The sequence below is a fragment of the Anomaloglossus baeobatrachus genome, chromosome 7, assembly GCF_048569485.1.
Source record: "Anomaloglossus baeobatrachus isolate aAnoBae1 chromosome 7, aAnoBae1.hap1, whole genome shotgun sequence".
In the NCBI taxonomy this organism is placed as follows: Eukaryota; Metazoa; Chordata; class Amphibia; order Anura; family Aromobatidae; genus Anomaloglossus; species Anomaloglossus baeobatrachus.
This window is the reverse complement of record NC_134359.1, coordinates 130,626,328-130,645,949: the sequence shown is the minus strand read 5'-3', so window position 1 is coordinate 130,645,949 and position 19,622 is coordinate 130,626,328. Positions and strand designations below refer to the sequence as shown.

The following is a 19,622-nucleotide window of genomic DNA, read 5'->3' as shown; positions in this document are numbered from 1 at the left end:
TATCTGTCATCAGTCTTTGGTGGCGCAGCTTTTCAAGGCCGCTACCTGGTCCAGTGTGCACACGTTTACAAAATTCTACAGAGTGCATACGCATGCCTCCGAGGATGCTGCTCTTGGAAGACAAGTCCTTCAGGCAGCAATGGCCCATTTATAAGTGGCCACTGCTCGGTTTGTTGACAGTGTTTGATATGTGTTCACTGCAGTTGCAGTTGTTAGTCAGCTCTTAGTCTGAGGATATACACTGTTAATAGTTCAGTTTCCACCCAGGGACTGCTTTGGGACGTCCCACTGTCTGTGTCCCCCAATGAAAAGGCGAGAAAGGAAATGACATTTTTGTGTACTCACCGTAAAATGTCTTCCTTGGAGCCTTTCATTGGGGGACACAGCTCCCACCCTTGTGGTTATGGTTGTCCTTCTCCTACTGCTTTTACACCAAACTGAGCTAGTTTCCTGCCTAGCTAGGGTATATGCTGTGGGAGGAGGAGCTAACACTTTTTCAATCTAGTGTCACGCCTCCCCTGGAGACACCATACTACCCACTGTCTGTGTCCCCCAATGAGAGGCTCCAAGGAAGACATTTTACGGTGAGTACACAAAAATGTAATTTTTATTTTTGCCATAACCTTCCATTTTAGACATAGACTTTTAATTTCCAGACAGCGTCAATATCTTCTATTTATGACCTGATTTGTACAATTGTTTAACAAAACTGTAAGTTCTAAACCCCGATTTAAAGAGGTTGTCCACTACTTTTACATTGATGACCTTTCCTAATGATAGGCCATCAAAAATGTCTGATTGACCAGGATTTGATATCCGGCACCCCTACCGATCAGCTGTTCTCTGTGCCGGTGGCGGCCGGAAATGATCGGTTCCAGAGATGCCCCATCTCCTGATCATGGCTGGGTACTGCACATACGCCTCCTATTGATTTGAAAGGGAAGCTCCTGCTGCCATTGATCGGAAGAGGTGCCGGTGTCTGATCCCAGCCGATCAGACATTGATTACCTTTCCTAAGGATGGGCCATCGTTGTAAAAGTTGTGGATAACCTCTTTAATTCTCCATCTCAGATTCACTAATGTGTTTTTTTTTTTTTTTTTGCAAGGTACTGCAACAGTCACCTGCAGGTATTGGGGTTTATCCCCAAAAAGGAAAGGAAGAAAAAGAATGATGCACTGGAGGAAGTAAAGCCTAGGCATCAAATGGAAACTGTGGCCTTCAGCTTAACAGTGCCCACCTTGGCCTTGAAGATGCCCAATGGACTAGATGGTATGACTCTTTCCCCTCCAGGAGCCAGGCTTCCCCTCCATTACCTGGAGACAGACTTGGATGACTCCTTCACGCTTGAAGAGGAGGATGAAGAGCTTAAGAAAGGTTCATGCATTAAAAAGAAACTACAAAGCAAGTTGGCCCAGAACCGGCAGCGGCAAAAAGAGACCGAGATTATAAAAGTTCATCAAGAGCACTTTAGTCCTCAACCTGCACCTTCTCAGCTGCAACCTCTGTCTCTTCAAGAGCAGCAGATGCTGGTGCAACCGGCACCGACATCACTGAAATCCACTGGGCTATCGCCGAGCCTGGCTTGTACGTCGCCTCAGCCTCAGAATACCAGCTTACCAGTACAGGGAGCGTCGCCCGTAGCGCACACACTAGCACAAATCAAGACTCTGTCTAATAAGAGACCACTTCCTGCCCCTCCACCCTCCACAGATCCGCCACGTTCAGACAGGATTCAGGTGACAGCCTCCGCCTTACCAACGTACTCCTCTTGTGTTAGCCGGCTGCAGAGACTAATGAAACTGTGCACGCAGAAGCGCCAACTGGATTCAGATTTATTTCCACATTTGGGTAAGTCCATAAACTAGGCTTATTACTCAATCTTTTTAAATGGGAAATTGTCTATAGACCTGTGCCGATATACTACTCTACTAATAATGTGAATGAATAATATAAATGGGTCATTCCGTGTCAAGTGGACCAGTTTTAAAAATCGTCCCCACTCGACGTTCTCCGATTTTGCTGAAAATTTATAAGGATGTACATGTATGTTTGAAAAGAGGTTCTGTAAATTTTTAGGGCCAGATCTCAAATATATTGGGCACTGTTGACCTTTCACTGGAGGCCCCCCCCCAAGCCTGCGGCTTCAGCTAAGAGGATTTTGCAAACTTTGGCACATAGCCATTAGAGTTCTATACTGGCTATGATGCTGAAATTTTGCATACTAGCTCAACTTTTGCTGCTAAACGCGATAAAATTATTACCGGCTATGACAAAACAATATTTCGGCCGCAATTTTGTGTCAAAGTAGCTTGCAAAACGCCTCGCATAAAATTTATGCCAAACTTTGCCCATATATAACTCAAGACCAAAAACCAATAGGAACTGGTGCTTTACCCTGTACAACAAACATCTTCATGACTTTGCATTGCTGCAATATCACGGTCAAAGCATATGTATTTGTGGAAATATTCCCAAATGTTGGGGGAAAGTGGGGGGTGCGTCTTATGGTCTGACTATAAGGTTGCGGGGAATGAGGGTGCCGCGGTGCAGCGGGTCATCGGCGGCACGAGCAGGCTGTAACAGCCTGCCGTGACCACGTGGGCCCGCTCATTACATATGCACGCCCATCCTCCCGCCCATCATCTCTCAGCGAAACCGGCGCTGACAGGTGAGCGGGGTGATGGGCCTGGGGGGGGGGTGCGTGCATAATTAGCAGCCGGCCGTGATCACCCCTGGCAACTACAGCCTGGAGTGATCATGTGCAGCTGTATTCACTGCCCCCCGTGCATCTTAACCAGCGCGGGGTGCAGTGAATCAGTGTACTCACCCGTCACCGTGTGTGGAGCCGCCCCCCTGCAGCATCGCGTCTTCCTGTCTGTGCCAGCGGTCAACTGATCTGGACACTAGCGGCGCGCACCGCGATGACGTCATCGCTGTGCGCGCCGCTAGTATCCACCAGAATCAGCTTACCGCCGGCACATACAGGAAGACGCGATGCTGCAGACACCGGTGACGGCTCCACACAGCGGCGCTGCAGCTGAGACAGAGATCGGTGCTTCAGGGAGTGAGGAAGGGTAAGTATAAACGTTTATTTTTTTTTTCCTGTGCCACAGGATACACGCCATTTACCAGGATGGGGGCATTTCATGAGCAGGATGGATGGGGGCATTTCATGAGCAGGATGGATGGGGGCATTTCATGAGCAGGATGGATGGGGGCATTTCATGAGCAGGATGGATGGGGGCATTTCATGAGCAGGATGGATGGGGGCATTTCATGAGCAGGATGGATGGGGGCATTTCATGAGCAGGATGGATGGGGGCATTTCATGAGCAGGATGGATGGGGGCATTTCATGAGCAGGATGGATGGGGGCATTTCATGAGCAGGATGGATGGGGGCATTTCATGAGCAGGATGGATGGGGGCATATCTTGAGCAGGATGGATGGGGGCATTTCATGAGCAGGATGGATGGGGGCATTTCATGAGCAGGATGGATGGGGGCATTTCATGAGCAGGATGGATGGGGCATTTCATGAGCAGGATGGATGGGGGTATATCATGAGCAGGATGGATGGGGGGTATATTATTAGCAGGATGGATGGGGGCATATCATGAGCAGGATGGGTGGGGGCATTTCATGAGCAGGATGGATGGGGGTATATCATGAGCAAGATGGATGGGGGCATATCATGAGCAGGATGGATGGGGGCATATCATGAGCAGGATGGATGGGGGTATATCATGAGCAGGATGGATGGGGGTATTATTAGCAGGATGGGGGGTATATGAGCAGGATCATATACAAGGCAGGAGGATCCTTATCAGAATGGGGTACCTTAGTAGAGAATTTGGGGACATTACCCCCATAACAGTGTCAGCAGCAGATCCTCGCCCCATAACAGTGTGTCATGACCATATTTTTTGGTTAAAATTTTATTTTCCTATTTTCCTCCTCTAAAACCAGGGTGCGTCTTATGGTCAGGTGCGTCTTATAGTCCGAAAAATACGGTAATCGGTTCAGAGAAGCTGTATTGTCGGCCCATTGCTGTTGCAGCTGGTGCTGGAATTATTGCAATGATCGACTGCTCGGGAATCCAGCATGTATCATTTCTCACAGGCCAGTGAAAGAAGCTGGTCCATGAGGATGCATAAAATGTATTAATGCATCATGGTCGTCGACTGAAATTTCAGAAATATTTCCAATCCACCAGTTACTATCGTAAATGCAGGCAATGTATTGCCCTGGCTGGAGGTTTGCAATTGGCACAAAAGCTGGTGATTTTCTCTTGTTCGAGCAATTGTATGTCCATCTTTGAACCTTTCCTCTTGAACTACCCGTATTTCGTCAATTTTTTTTTTTTTTTGGAACAAAAAAAAACTTGATTCCATGCAGTTGCTCGTTGCAAAAGTTGAATAAATCCACCGGGGTCAGTATTTGGTTTTCAGTTGGGCGTTGAAGACTGGCACGAGCTGCCAACCTCTTTGCTGTTTCTCCAATCCCATCACAGGGCGACTTTCCATGACTGGTACCAAAAAAATTCCATTCAGCGCTGATATTGAAATCAGCATTGTGGTGGCACAAGTTGAGAAAATTTTTGAAATTTTTGTACTGGGCTGCAGATCCATCACTGAAGTAGTGGATATGATGAATCCCATTGATGAGAGTCTTGAGATACTCCACAATTACTGTTAAGAAAGTGTGGACTGCAACAAGGGTGTCAAATGACCCTTCATCTTTCATTGCAAATTCAGCAACAATTCCAGACCACTTACTTAGACTGAACATTATGGCTTGGGAACCAACAAAAGATACCCAATATTAGGCTTGAGATCCTAGGCAAAGACACCCACCCTCAGGCTTTGGAACCTGCGATAAAGAGACCACCCGCGACTTGCCTTGCACGGCTATCGGCCATGGCTCCTAGGCGATGGGACTGCCAATTCTCGAAAGACAGCATTATTACAATTCTTAATAGGATTATAATACCAATTTTTAGGAAATTGGTTGTGGTATAACCACCATAAACCAACGCAAGGGTTTGAATAGTGCAGTTAGCATTCATTGCGTATTAATAAATAACACCATGTTCAGTGGCATTTTTCTTTTCTTAAATGGAGAGACTCCAAAAAAAAAACCAATGATCCTTGTAGAGAAAAATGTGCTCTTTCAAATGATAACAGAATTAATATATTTTAGGGGTACCCTTTTTGGGAAATTTGACCTAAAAATAGGTAAAATTCGTTTTTTTTTTAAGTTTTTCATCATATGTGGGTGTGAATATTTCCACAAATACATATGCTTTGACCGTGATATTGCAGCAATGCAAAGTCGTGAAGATGTTTGTTGTACAGGGTAAAGCACCAGTTCCTATTGGTTTTTGGTCTTGAGTTATATATGGGCAAAGTTTGGCATAAATTTTATGCGAGGCGTTTTGCAAGCTACTTTGACACAAAATTGCGGCCGAATTATTGTTTTGTCATAGCCGGTAATAATTTTATCGCGTTTAGCAGCAAAAGTTGAGCTAGTATGCCAAATTTCAGCATCATAGCCAGTATAGAACTCTAATGGCTATGTGCCAAAGTTTGCAAAATCCTCTTAGCTGAAGCCGCAGGCTTGGGGGGGGCCTCCAGTGAAAGGTCAACAGTGCCCAATATATTTGAGATCTGGCCCTAAAAATTTACAGAACCTCTTTTCAAACATACATGTACATCCTTATAAATTTTCAGCAAAATCGGAGAACGTCGAGTGGGGACCACTGGTCCACTTGACACGGAATGACCCAAATGAGTATATTCTGGTGGAAGTATGGGTAGGAACAATCAAGCGAGAAATGAAGATGGAACATCTAATGGAGACCCTGATCATCAGACAGTATCAAGCTCCTGACAACCACAAACATGTGATTGACGGGACCAAGATCCTCCAGTGCTGTGCACTTCATTGTTTGCTAGGCACAGCTCCCTCTGTTTTGTAGTAGTAATAATAATAATAATAATCTTTATTTCTTTATCGTTCCTTTGGGAGACCCAGACCATGGGTGTTTAGCTTCTGCCTCCGGAGGACACACAAAGTACTACACTTAAAAGTGTAGCTCCTCCCTCTGAGCTTATACACCCCCTGGTAGCCAGTCCTAGCCAGTTTATTGCTTTGTGTCAGGAGGCATACATCCACACATGCATTCTCATCTGATTTGTTTGACTTTTGGAAAGAGTTTGAAGAAAAGCGGGTCCATGTCTGGACTCCCGGCATGTCCCTTCTCACCCCACTGTGTCGGCGGTGTTGTTAAGGTTGATTTACAAGGCTGAAGCCTTACATGCCGCGCTCCTTCACCATCCCTTCTGGGCTCTGGCTTGAAGTGGGAGCCAGCACGGTCTCCATGCCTGGCAGGAGTCCGGTCTCCATCCACAGCCCCTTGAGGATTCTGTTGGACCGGAGCACTCATCCCCAGGGACATGGCCCTGCGTCTCAGCAGCTAAGTACCTGAGACGTTTATGTTGGAGGTCCCGGTTCTTTATTGTATGGGGAGAGTATGCTGTATGTGATTGTTTTTAACTTTTCCGGCGGGTTCTCCAGCTTTTTCCCGAGAACCGCGCCGATGGTGCCTGCTTGTCGGCCTCGCCGCTTAAATTAAGGCCCCGGCTTCGCCGGAGGCCTAGTTTCGTTTTCCTGCCCTCGCATGTCACTCATGCAGAGGGACAGGTTCGGCTCCTCCCGGCGGCCGTTCTACACAGGGAGGGACACTCCCCACTGCTGGGGCGTCCCTCCTTCCCTGCAGGTCTCTATAGCCCTCCAGTTCCCGCTCTTTTATAGGAACGCCCCTAGTCCCGACCCCTCTCTTCGCTCCGGCGGCCATTTCTCAGGCAGAGTTCACTTTGCTCTGGGACATCCTGCATTCTGCATCTCTGCTGAGGTGCTGTGCACTGGGGGGACCGGGCTTCGGTATCTGGAGGGCACACAACACCGCGCTCAGCGGTCTGGTAAGCCACAGCCGGTCTCCGGTTGTGGACCTCTGTATATTCTCCCTGGGGTTCATTCTCTGCAAAGCCCCCACTCCAGCAGCATGTCTCACACAAGGAGCAAGGCTCCAAACCTTTATGCTGCATGCACTGCATGTAAGCTCCTGTTGCCTGAGCCGAGCATTTATCCACACTGTGATGGTTGCTCTAACTTTGTGGTGCCACAGCCTGGAGTCTCACCCCCAGTGGTCTCTCAGGCTGCTGCTGCTGCACCTGTGACTGAACCCCCGGCCTGGGTAGAGTCCTTTTCTAGGTCCATATCCCAGTCATTTGCTGAGTCCATGGGACTTTTGTCCAGGACTTTGATGAATATGCATCAGCCCCCCTCACAGTGTGCCTCTAATACTCTTGACAGAGGACTCCTATCCTCTGACCTCCGTCCATCAGAGCTCACGGAGGATTCATCATCTGATCCCAGACCCCGTCCTTCTAAGAGAAGGCGCAGGGTTTCCTCCCCCTCCCCATCCCACGGCTCTGTCTCAAGAGCTGACTCTCAAGATGAGGAGGATGCCCTCACTGGGGGCTCGGAGGCTATGTATCCCATCGATTTCTCTGAGGGTGACTCGGACCTTAGTGATTTGATTGCTTCTATTAATTCTGTGCTGGATCTCAATCCGCCAGTGTCAGAGGAGCAACTCTCTTTGGCAGAAAAACATCAGTTTACCTCGCCTAAGAGAGTGAAGAGTGTGTTCTTTAACCACTCCAGTTTTCAGACCGCTGTGACCAAACCCAGGGCCTGCCCTGACAAACGCTTTCCAAAGCGTGGTTCTGATGACCGGTTTCCATTTCCACCTGAGGTGGTCAAGGAGTGGTCTCACTCCCCAAAGGTAGACCCTCCGGTGTCTAGGCTGTCAGCCCGGACCGTTGTGTCGGTGGCTGACGGCACCTCACTTAAGGATTCCACTGACCGTCAGATTGACCTTCTGGCCAAATCTGTGTCTGAAGCTGCGGGGGCCGCGTTTTCCCCGACTTTTGCAGCAGTGTGGGCTCTCAAAGCCATCTCTGCTTCTCTAGAGGAGATGCATTCCCTCACCAAGGAATCTATGCCTGAGATGGTTACCTTAACTGCTCAGGCTTCAGCTTTTTCATCTTATGCCATGTCTGCCATGCTAGAGGCTGCTCACCGCACTGCGGTGGCTTCATGGCTTCAGCTAATTCTCTTGTTATCCGCAGGATTTTGTGGCTTCGAGAGTGGAAGGCAGATGCTTCTTCCAAGAAGTTTCTTGCTGGGCTCCCTTTTGCTGGTTCACGGCTGTTTGGTGAACAGCTGGATGAAATTATTAAGGAAGCTACTGGCGGGAAGAGTACTTCCATGCCACAAACCAAGACCAGGAAACCCGCCCAGGGTAGGAATCAATCGAGGTTTCGTTCCTTTCGTTCCTCCAACTCGTCATCCTCTAAGCCTTCCGCCTCGTCCGCTAACTCAGCCAAGGATCAGAAATCCAACTGGCGCCCAAAAGCGCGTCCGCAGAAGACCTCAGGAGGTTCTGCCACTAAGGCAGCTTCCTCATGACTCTCGGCCCGCTCCAACCACATCTTTAGTCGGTGGCAGGCTCTCCCACTTTGGCGACGCTTGGTTAAAGCAAGTCTCCGATCAGTGGGTGAGAGACTTCATATCTCACGGCTACAGGATAGAATTCTCTTCCAGCCCTCCAAACAGATTTTTTTCTCTCAACTCCCCCCTGCTCCAAGGCCGCCGCCTTCTCGCAGGCCGTGGCGTCCTTGCAGGCAAACGGAGTGATTGTCCCAGTTCCCGCTCAGGAACGGTTCAGAGGTTTTTACTCAAATCTCTTCCTAGTTCCAAAAAAGGACGGTACCTTCCGGCCCATCCTGGATCTCAAGCTTCTCAACAAGCATGTCCGGGTGCGGCATTTTCGCATGGAGTCTCTGCGATCAGTCATTGCCTCTATGACCCAAGGGGAGTTCCTGGCGTCCATCGACATCAGAGATGCCTATCTACATGTGCCAATCGCAGTGTCACATCAGTGACGTTACGTTTTGCGATAGGAGAAGAAATTTGTGGCTCTCCCCTTCGGGTTAGCCACGGCCCCTCGGGTATTCACCAAGGTCATGGCGGCAGTGATTGTGGTCCTGCATCTCCAGGGGTTGGCAGTGCTCCCTTACCTGGACGACCTTCTGGTCAAGGGTACATCCAGCGCAGACTGTCAGCGGAGTGTTTCGCTCACTCTCGCCACCCTAGCCCAATTCGGGTGGATTGTCAATCTTCCCAAATCCACTCTGACTCCGACCCAGAGTCTCACGTACCTAGGGATGCAGTTCGAGACTTTGCCAGCACTTGTGAAGTTGCCCTTAATCAAACAGCAGTCTCTCCGGCTAGCGGTGCGCTCTCTCCTGAGGCCCCGCCGTTATTCCCTCAGGCACCTGATGCAGGTGCTGGGTCAAATGGTGGCTTCCATGGAGGCGGTTCCCTTTGCCCAGTTCCATCTGCGTCCTCTGCAGCTGGACATCCTCCGCTGTTGGGACAAGCGGCCTTTCTCCTTACAGAGGTTAGTGGCTCTGTCGCCACGGACCAGGAGCTCTCTTCAGTGGTGGCTTCGACCCCTCTCCCTGTCCCAAGGGCGCTCCTTCCTGGCTCCGTCCTGGGTGATTCTCACCACGGATGCCAGCCTATCTGGCTGGGGAGCGGTACATCTCCACCACAGAGCTCAGGGCACTTGGACTCCGTCCGAGTCAGCCCTTTCAATCAATGTGCTGGAAACCAGAGCTGTGCTTCTAGCTCTCCTAGCTTTTCACCACCTGTTGGCGGGCAGGCACATTCGAGTCCAGTCAGACAACGCGACAGCGGTTGCCTACATCAATCACCAAGGCGGGACACGCAGCCGTCTGGCAATGTTGGAGGTCCAACGCATTCTTCAATGGGCGGAGGACTCCAAGTCCACCATATCCGCAGTCCACATCCCTGGCGTAGAAAACTGGGAGGCAGATTATCTCAGCCGTCAATCCGTGGACGGTGGCGAGTGGTCCCTGCACCCGGCAGTGTTTCAGTCAATCTGCCGCAAGTGGGGCATTCCGGACGTGGACCTAATGGCATCCCGTCACAACAACAAGGTTCCGGTTTACGTGGCTCGCTCCCACGATCCTCAGGCCTTCGCCGCGGACGCTCTGGTTCAAGACTAGTCCCAGTTTCGTCTGTCCTACGTGTTTCCCCCTCTAGCTCTCTTGCCCAGAGTCCTGCGCAAGATCAGAATGGAGGGCCGTCGAGTCATCCTCATTGCACCGGACTGGCCCAGGCGAGCTTGGTATCCGGACCTGCTCCAACTGTCCGTGGAGATGCCGTGGCATCGTCCGGACCGTCCAGACCTGCTCTCGCAAGGTCCGTTTTTCCGTCCGAATTCTGCGGCACTCAAATTGACGGCGTGGCTCTTGAGTCCTGGATTTTGACGGCTTCTGGTATTCCTCCTGAAGTCCTCTCCACTATGACTCGGGCCCGTAAGTCTTCCTCCGTCAAGATCTATCACAGGACTTGGAAAATTTTCCTGTCCTGGTGTCGCTCTTCCGGCCATTCTCCTTGGCCATTCTCGTTGCCGACCCTTCTGTCTTTTTTACAGTCCGGTCTGCAGCTAGGACTGTCCCTCAACTCTCTCAAGGGACAAGTCTCAGCTCTATCAGTGCTGTTCCAGCGGCGTATCGCCCGGCTGGCTCAAATCCGCACCTTCATGCAAGGTGCGTCTCACATCATTCCGCCTTATCGGCGGCCCTTGGATCCCTGGGACCTTAACTTGGTCCTCACGGTATTGCAGAAACCCCCCTTTGAGCCTCTTAGGGAGGTTTCTTTGTATCGTCTTTCTCAAAAGGTGGCCTTTCTAGTTGCCATAAGTTCTCTCAGGAGAGTCTCTGATTTGGCTGCGCTCTCCTCGGAGTCACCTTTTTTGGTTTTTCACCAAGACAAGGTAGTTCTCCGTCCGACCCCGGACTTTCTTCCTAAGGTGGTCTCTCCCTTCCACCTTAACCAGGATATTTCCTTGCCTTCCTTCTGTCCGGCCCCTGTTCATCGTTTTGAGAAAGCGCTGCATACTCTAGATCTGGTGCGTGCTCTCCGGATTTATGTGGCTTGCACCGCTGCGCTTAGGCGGTGCACCTCTCTTTTTGTGCTAACCACAGGGCGGCGCAAGGGTCTCTCTGCTTCTAAGCCGACCTTGGCCCGTTGGATTAGATCGACCATTTCGGACGCCTACCAGAGTACTCAGGTGCCTCCCCCGCCGGGGATCAAAGCACACTCGACCAGAACTGTCGGTGCCTCTTGGGCTTTTAGGCACCAGGCTACGGCTCAACAAGTCTGTCAGGCTGCCACTTGGACTAGCCTGCATACCTTTTCGAAGCACTACCAAGTGCATGCTCATGCTTCGGCAGATGCATCCTTCAGGCGGCTGTCGCCCACTTGTGAAGTTAGGCTCCGCCTACTTCTTAGTTTTTTTTCTGTTTATTCCCACCCAGGGACAGCTTTGGAACGTCCCATGGTCTGGGTCTCCCAAAGGAACGATAAAGAAAAAGAGAATTTTGTTACTTACCGTAAATTCTTTTTCTTATAGTTCCGTATTGGGAGACCCAGCTCCCTCCCTGTTGCCTGTTGGCAATTTTCTTGTTCCGTGTGTTATCACCGGCTGTTGTCGTGGACAGAGTCTCCGGTTGTTCCGGTTCTTACTCGGTTCTACTTATGGGTGGCTATTCTCCTTCAGCTTTTGCACTAAACTGGCTAGGACTGGCTACCAGGGGGTGTATAAGCTCAGAGGGAGGAGCTACACTTTTAAGTGTAGTACTTTGTGTGTCCTCCGGAGGCAGAAGCTAAACACCCATGGTCTGGGTCTCCCAATACGGAACTATAAGAAAGAATTTATGGTAAGTAACAAAATTCTCTTTTTTTATATAGCGCTAACATATTCCGCAGCACTTTACATACATCAGGAACACTGTCCCCATTGGGGCTCACAATCTAAAGTCCCTATCTGTATGTCTTTGGAATGTGGGAGTAAACCGGAGTACCCGGAGGGTATGTAGTGCCACATATAGTGGCTGTTTCTATTATTGCAGCACACTGTAAATTCAGGCACGGCCCCTATAAACTGTGGGGCGCTTTACCTAGAAAACTGTGAGGGATGTAGTTGTCACTGGATTGCATGCATCCCTTTAATCAGTTGATGGTGGCAGAGTTATGACCCTCATCAATCTGAAATTGATGGCTTATCCTAAGGTTAGCCTGTCACTATTGGTTTTGGAAAACTCCCTTTTAAAGAATACAATAATGCAATATAAGAATGCAAAATCTTATGGTTAAGGGCTCATTCAGATGACCGTTCCGTTTGTCCTGGTCAGTTCCTGTTTTTTGCGGACCTACTGACAGGACCATCTTTTCAATGTCTTTTGTCTAGGATCAGATGGCACATGGAAGTATTTGGATGGCACTCAGCATTTGCCCGCACTGCAGTGTGTCAGCATTTGCCCGCACTGCAGTGTGTCAGCATTTGCCCGCACTGCAGTGTGTCACCATTTGCCCGCATTGCAGTGCAAGCAGCCGCAGGAATGATGAGCGTTGCCGTCAGGAGGTTAGTAAAGTTCATTACCTGCGGTGATGAATTCCTACACTCTTGACATCAGCGCTCGTCACTGACCGCTGCATTCTCACATCACCTCTCGCGGCCGGCCCGAGACTGTGACTAGCAATGACGCCATGGGCTGCACGCGAGAGATTATCTGAGTACGCAGCGATCATAGAACTCGGTGACTAGTGCTGACGTCGGGAGTGCAGCGGCTTCCATCACTGCAGGAAATGCACCTAGCTAACCTGAAGTCAGCGCTGGTCATGTCCTGCAGTGGTCTGGGCAGACATCATGATGTTAGCTCAGGTCACTGCACTGCTCTCCCAGTCAATGGTGAACATTCTGTTTTAAATTATTTATTTAACTTGAAATAACAGTGTGGGGTGCCCTCTGTTTTGGATTACCAGCCAAAGTGGAGCTTCCAGCTGTGGTCTGCAGGCTGCAGCCGTCTTCTTTACCCGAGCTGGCTACAAAAATAGGGGGGACCCCCACATCGTGTTTTTTTTTTTTTTTTTGCTAAATACAAGGCTAAGCACCTTTTTAGTGCGACATAAAAGGCACTAAAGGGTGCAAGATTACAAAGTGCAGGAGAGTGGGACATTATGTCTGTCTTATCTATTATTCATTCATTCATTCATTCATTCATTCCTCTATCTCTTGATTTTTTCCCTCTATCTATATCAATCCATCTATTTATCTATCTGCTTCCGTTTTTTGCGGCCTGCAAAAAAAGCGGAAGGCACTTGGATGCCAAACGGAGGCATCCGTGAAAAAATAGTACCTTTTTTGCGGACTGCAAAAACGAGACTGTCATGTGAATGTAGCCTAATTTGTGTTTTTTAAAGGGGTTTTCAGTGTTTTGTTTTTTTTTTTCTTTCTTAAGTTCCATAGGATTAATCTGCTAAAAATAAATACCAAACTGAGTGTACCTTTACCCCCTGCGTCTCTGTTATCTGCCAGTCTTTGTTGATGTGCACTAGTCTCAATGGTCTTGTTCTGTCCAGAGCAGCAAAGTGCGCCAATAGAAAAATAAAGACGAAAGAAGTCTCCTCTTATTTTATTTTGTAGTCCCTCCTAATTATCTATGTAATGGGGTGATCGTGTACTTAAATACTTGGCGATCTCTGCACTGCTCCACAAAATACTGTAACTGTACGTCACCACTGGGGTGTCTGTGTGTGGAGAGGACTCAGGGGCTGAGTTCTGTTCATACTCGGTAAATGTCCTCTGTATTTTTATAGCCGGCATCTGTGTCTAATGTCAGTGGCTGGAGCTGAATTAAGATTTCCACTGTTAACCATTTTAAATGCCATTGTCCATTTCAACTACATGTGAAGAAGTTACCAGTCATGTGAAAGACTCTGCACATTTAATTGTATCTTCTATGATATTCCATGGGACAGTTCATTTATCTTAACATTGGATGTTTCCTCCCACTATATTCTCCAGCATCACATTGGACTACTTTATATCCATATTTCTCTTGAAAAAGATGGACTGAATGTACAACACCGATCAATGATTTTACTGGGATTGCAATATATTACATAACTATTTTACATTCCAAAAAGATATTTACCAGCAACGATGGCACCTAGTTATGCTAGTTTATATATGCTCAAATACCCCTATAAAAAAGTAATCCGTCACAATACAACTTCAACATACTAATTTACAAGCTCTTCATTGATTATTTATTTATTGTATGGCAGGGATGCTATGATTTCTATGACGATCTTACCAACTTTGTAAATTAACTTTAAGGCTATGTGCGCACGTCGCGTAAAAACATGCAGTTACGCTGCGCTTTGTAGCGCAGCGTAACTGCATGCGTCCTGCGTCCCCTGCACAGTCTATGGAGACTGTGCAGGGGCCGTGCGCACGTGGCGTTTAAGAGCGCAGCGCTTCGGCTACTGCCGAAGCGCTGCGCAAAAAGAAGTGACATGTCACTTCTTTCCTGCGCTTTGCCGGCAGCTCCTGCTCTGTCTATGGCAGGAGCTGCAGGCAGAGCGCATGGAATCGGCGCTCACTACGGACATTTCAGCAGCGATCTAAAGCGCACATGTGCTCTTCAGATCGCTGCAGAAATTTCTGCAGGGCTTGTACGCAACGTGCGCACATAGCCTAAAGGGGTGGTCCAACACCTAAAATGTATTTTCTGAATAGCTTTACCCCCTACGTCACAGGAGGCTGGAGTTGCAGTGACTCCGCACAGTGTTCATCACCTTCTGAAACAGGATGTCACCCGGGGCAGTGCTGCAGATAAATACTAGTTTCTTGCATTGCCGACCCCTGAGTATGTCTTGGATGAGGGGTGATGGAGTGCCGCATGTTACTGGTCTCTCTGTGGCTGCTTTCATTGTTTGTGTGAAAGGCGTCAGCTGGTGGTGGTGCAAGATGCAGTGAGTGACACCAGTGCCACCCTCAAACAAAGCGTCATCATGGGTTGGTGTTGGTCCCTTACTGCTTCTAGCACCACCCTCAAACGAAGCATCATCAGGGGACTACTTTTAGCACTGCCTCCTTTATGACGCTTCATTTGAGTGCCGTGCTAGAGGCTGTGGGTGGTGCTGATGTCACTACTGTGGAGAAAGATAGTATTGACTACTACTATGTAATAATTACTCATCATGAATACCATATTATTACTATGATGTTTAGACACATTGATACAAACAGTTATATCCACTTCACCAGTGGGCATTACCCCAAATGGCTACAGAACATCCCCTGTAATCAATACCAGTGCATCAGATGGAATTGTAGTACAGATGAGGATTTTACTACCCAAGTGGAGATCCTCCTAGAGGTTTGACAGATAAAATTACCCCAAATGTCTGGTTAAACAGGCTTTTCAAAAAACCAGAACACTTTCACGACAGCATGTTATTTTTTCTAAGCCCAAAGAACAGTCTGAAAAAAGATGAAGGTCAGTGCAATTTTGTTACCACCAACTTTGCACGTAATATTATCCTTAACCCCATTACGACCGCGTTACGTTTTAAAACGGCACTAAAAAAGGGTACTTATTCCTTTCTGCCGTTTTAAAACGGCGGTCGGAAAAAAGGATCTAGCGCCCCCCAGAGTCAGAAAATTTCCGGGGTCTCAGCTGCCGGGGGTAGCTGAGACCCTGGAGATCATGATTCGGGCCGGTTTTTCCGGTCCCCGCTCACCTGATGACCGGTATACACCGTATACCGATCATCAAGTTATATTAAATGACCGCGCCGGTAAAAAATCATTTATCTCCCATCTGGCATGATCAAACATGCCAGATGGGAGATAAATCTTTTTCCCGGTTCCCTCCGGTCCCCTCGGTATCCCCAAAGTGCCCCCCCCCCGACCCCCAACCCCCTCCCGAAAATCCAAGATGGCCGCGCGCATCGGAGAGCACAGCAGCGCGCCGGCCGCATTTACAGTGTTCCTATGGTTTCTGTCGTATGTGCCATAACACATACGACAGAAACCTGCTCCCTAGGCCCTGCCGGGTCCCCCCCTACCCTCCCCCTGGTGTCCCCCGGTGTCATACATACCGGAGCGCTGATCCCCGTGGCCCCCTCCTCCGGCTCCTTCTCTGCAGACTCCGGTCACATGTGCAGAGCGCAGCTGTCGGCTTCCTGTGTTCAGGACGCTGGCTGCTGCTGCACAGAGTCTGCAGCTGTGACCCGGGGAGAGTGGGTGCAGATTCTTTGCACCCACTCTCCTCAAATGGAGGGTCTGCCCTCCTAGAAAATGGGGGATACGTTCCCTGAACGTGTCCCCCATATTCTAGAAGGTCCAGAGGCGACGTGGGACGTCCAAATGGATTACAGTGGATTTTTTTTTTCTTTTCAATAAATTGGTCAATCAGGGAATGTTTTGGGGAGTGTTTTTTCAAATAAATTTTTTTTTGTTGTCAATTTTTTTTTTATTACTGTCAATTAGTTATGTCGGGTATCTGATAGACGCCGTGACATAACTAATTGCTGGGCTTGATGCCAGGTGACATTACACACCTGGTATCAACCCCATTCATTACCCCGTTAGCCAACGCACCAGGGCGCGGGATGAGCTGGGGCGAAGCGCCAGAATTGGCGCATCTAATGGATGCGCCACTTCTGGGGCGGCTGCGGCCTGCTATTTTTAGGCTGGGAAGAGTCCAATAACCATGGCTCTTCCCATCCTGAAAATACCAGACCCCAGCTGTCAGCTTCACCTTGGCTGGTGATCTAATTTGGGGGGACCCCACGTTTGTTTTTTTTTTTTTAATTATTTATTTATAAATAATTAAAAAAAAAAAAACAGCTTGGGGAGCCCTCCAAATTGATCACCAGCCAAGGTGAAGCTGTCAGCTGTGGTTTGCAGGCTACAGCTGTCTGCTTTACCCTAGCTGGCTATCAAAAATAGGGGGGACCCCACGTCATTTATTTTAATTATTTTTTTTTTTTTTTGGGCTAAATACAAGGCTAGGCATCCTTTAGTGTCACATGAAAGGCACTAAAGGGCGCCAGCTTAGAATATGCAGGGGGGTGGGACGTTATATATGTTTGACATCTATCCATTCATCCATTGTAGCATTTTAGGCTATGTGCCCACAATCAGGGTTTGCAACGTTTTGGGCGCAGAGTGTTTTCCCTGCGTCCATAACGCTGCGTTGTGCAGTAGAAGCACAGTGGCAGGATTTTTAGAAATCCCGTGCCCACTGTTTCTTTTCTCCGCAGCATAAATCGACCTGTGGCGCAGCTTCCCGAGCCTCAGCATGTCAATTTATGCTGCGGAGATGAGTGTTCTTTGCAGGTAGAATAGAGCTAAAGTCCACAGCAGCCTGAACCCAAATCGTGGGCATGGGCAGCTGCGTTCTCCCGTGGACAACACTCACATTTCTGCAGGAGGCTGACACTGGGTACTAGACGCCGTGTCGCTGGATCATGGCCACATAGCCTAAAGGCTACTTTACACGCTGCGATATCTGTCCCGATATCGCTAGCGTGGGTACCCGCCCCCATCTGTTGTGCGACAAGGGCAAATCGCTGCCCGTGCCGCACAACATCGCGCAGACGCATCACACATACTTACCTGCCCGGCGACGTCGCTGTGACCGGCAAACCGCCTCCTTTCTAAGGGGGCGGTCCGTGTGGCGTCACAGTGACGTCATTGAGCGGCCGCCCAATAGAAGCGGAAGGGCGGAGATGAGTGGCCGGAACATCCCGCCCACCTCCTTCCTTCCTCATAGCGGCCGGGAGGCAGGTAAGGAGAGCTTCCTCGTTCCTGCGGCGTCACACATAGCGATGTGTGCTGCCGCAGGAGCGACGAACTACATCGTTACTGCTGCAGTAACGATAATCGAGAATGGACCCCCATGTCACCGATGAGCGATTTTGCACGTTTTTGCAACGATGCAAAATCGCTCATCGGTGTCACACGCAGCAACATCGCTAATGCGGCCGGATGTGCGTCACCAATTCCGTGACCCTAACGACTCCGCATTAGCGATGTCGCAGCGTGTAAAGCCCCCTTAACAGTGAGAAATTTGTTGCTACAGCAACATTTTTGTGAAGTACCTGTGGATTCAAAATGTTTACTATACTCCTGAATAAAATACTTGAGGGGTCCAGTTTCCAAAATGAGGTCACTTGTGGGGGGTTTCTGATGTATAGGTACCCAAGGGGCCCTGCTAATGTGACATGGTGCGCGCAATTTACTTCAACTTTTCCAAAATTCAAATGGTGCTCCTTCCATTCCAAGCCCTCCCATTTATCCAAACAAAGGTTTTTGGCCACATGTGGGGTATCCCTGCGCTCACAAGAAATTAGATAACAACCTGTGGGGTACACGTTTTGTTGTTGCCTCTTGAAAAAGTGAAAAATGTGTCGCTAAATCAACATTTTTGTGAAAAAAATGAAAATTTCAATATGGCAACCTAAGCTTATCAAATTCTGTGAAGTATTCGTGGATTCAAAATGCTCAATATACACCTAGATTAAAGCCTTGAGGGGTCTTATTTCCAGAATGGGGTCACTTGTGGGGGACCTCCACTGCTTAGGCACCTCAGGGGCTCTCCTAATGCAACATGGCGTCCGCTATTGATTCCAGCCAATTTTGCAGTCAAATTGCACTCCTTCTCTTCTGAGCCCTGTAGTGTGCCCAAACAGTTGATTTCCACCACATACAAGATATCAACAAACTCAGGAGAAATTGCGCAATAAATTTCATGGTGATTTTTTTCCTGTTACCCTTGTGAAAAAAAAAGCTACCTGGTTGAAGTAACAATTTTGTGGTAAAATTTTATTTTTTTATTTTCATGGCTCAACGTTATAAACTTCTGTAAAGCTCCTGGGGGTTCAGGGTACTCACCAAACATCTAGATAAATTCCTTGAGGGGCCTAGTTTCCAATATGGGGTCACTTGTGGTGTTTTTTTGCTGTTTAGGTACCTTAGGGGTCCTCCAAATGCGACATGGTGCCCGCAATCTTTTTCAGCCAAATTTCCTTTCCAAAATTCAAATATTGCTCCTTCCGTTCCAAGCCCTCCCATTTCTCCAAACAAAGGTTTCAGACCACAAGTGAGGTATCACCGCGCTCATAAAAAAGTGGTTAACAAACATTGGGGTCAAATTTTTGGAATTACCTCTTGAAAAAGTGAAAAAATTGATGCTAAAGCAACATTTTTGAGAAAAAAATGAAAATTTTCAATGTGACAACGTAACGTTATCAAAATCTGTGAAGTACTTGTGGATCCAAAATGCTCACTATACCCCTAGATAGAAGCCTTAAGGGGTCTAGTTTCCAAAATGGTGTCACTTGTGAGGGGTTTCTGCTGTTTAGGTACCTTAGCGGACATGTAAATGCAACATGGTGCCCGCAATCTATTTCAGCCAAATTTGCTTTCCAAAATTCAAATATTGCTCCTTCTGTTCCGAGCCCTCCCATTTGTCCAAACAAAGGTTTCTGACCACATGTGGGGTATTGGCGCGTTCATAAGAAAGTGGGTAACAAGTTTTGGGGTTCATTTTGTTGTGTTATTTCTTCTAAAAGTGAATAAATTTGGGGTAGAGCAACATTTTGGGT

At 48.4% G+C, this 19,622-nt stretch overlaps 1 protein-coding gene across 1 annotated transcript in view; it reads left to right on the top strand.

Annotated features, from left to right (window-relative positions):
- Window positions 1-19,622, top strand: part of INO80D (INO80 complex subunit D) — a 117,782-nt gene that overhangs the window by 39,100 nt on the left and 59,060 nt on the right. The window contains exon 4 of the mRNA XM_075318996.1: window positions 1,107-1,849. Coding sequence (XP_075175111.1) covers window positions 1,107-1,849 — 743 coding nt within the window. The remainder of the gene's footprint in view (window positions 1-1,106; window positions 1,850-19,622) is intronic.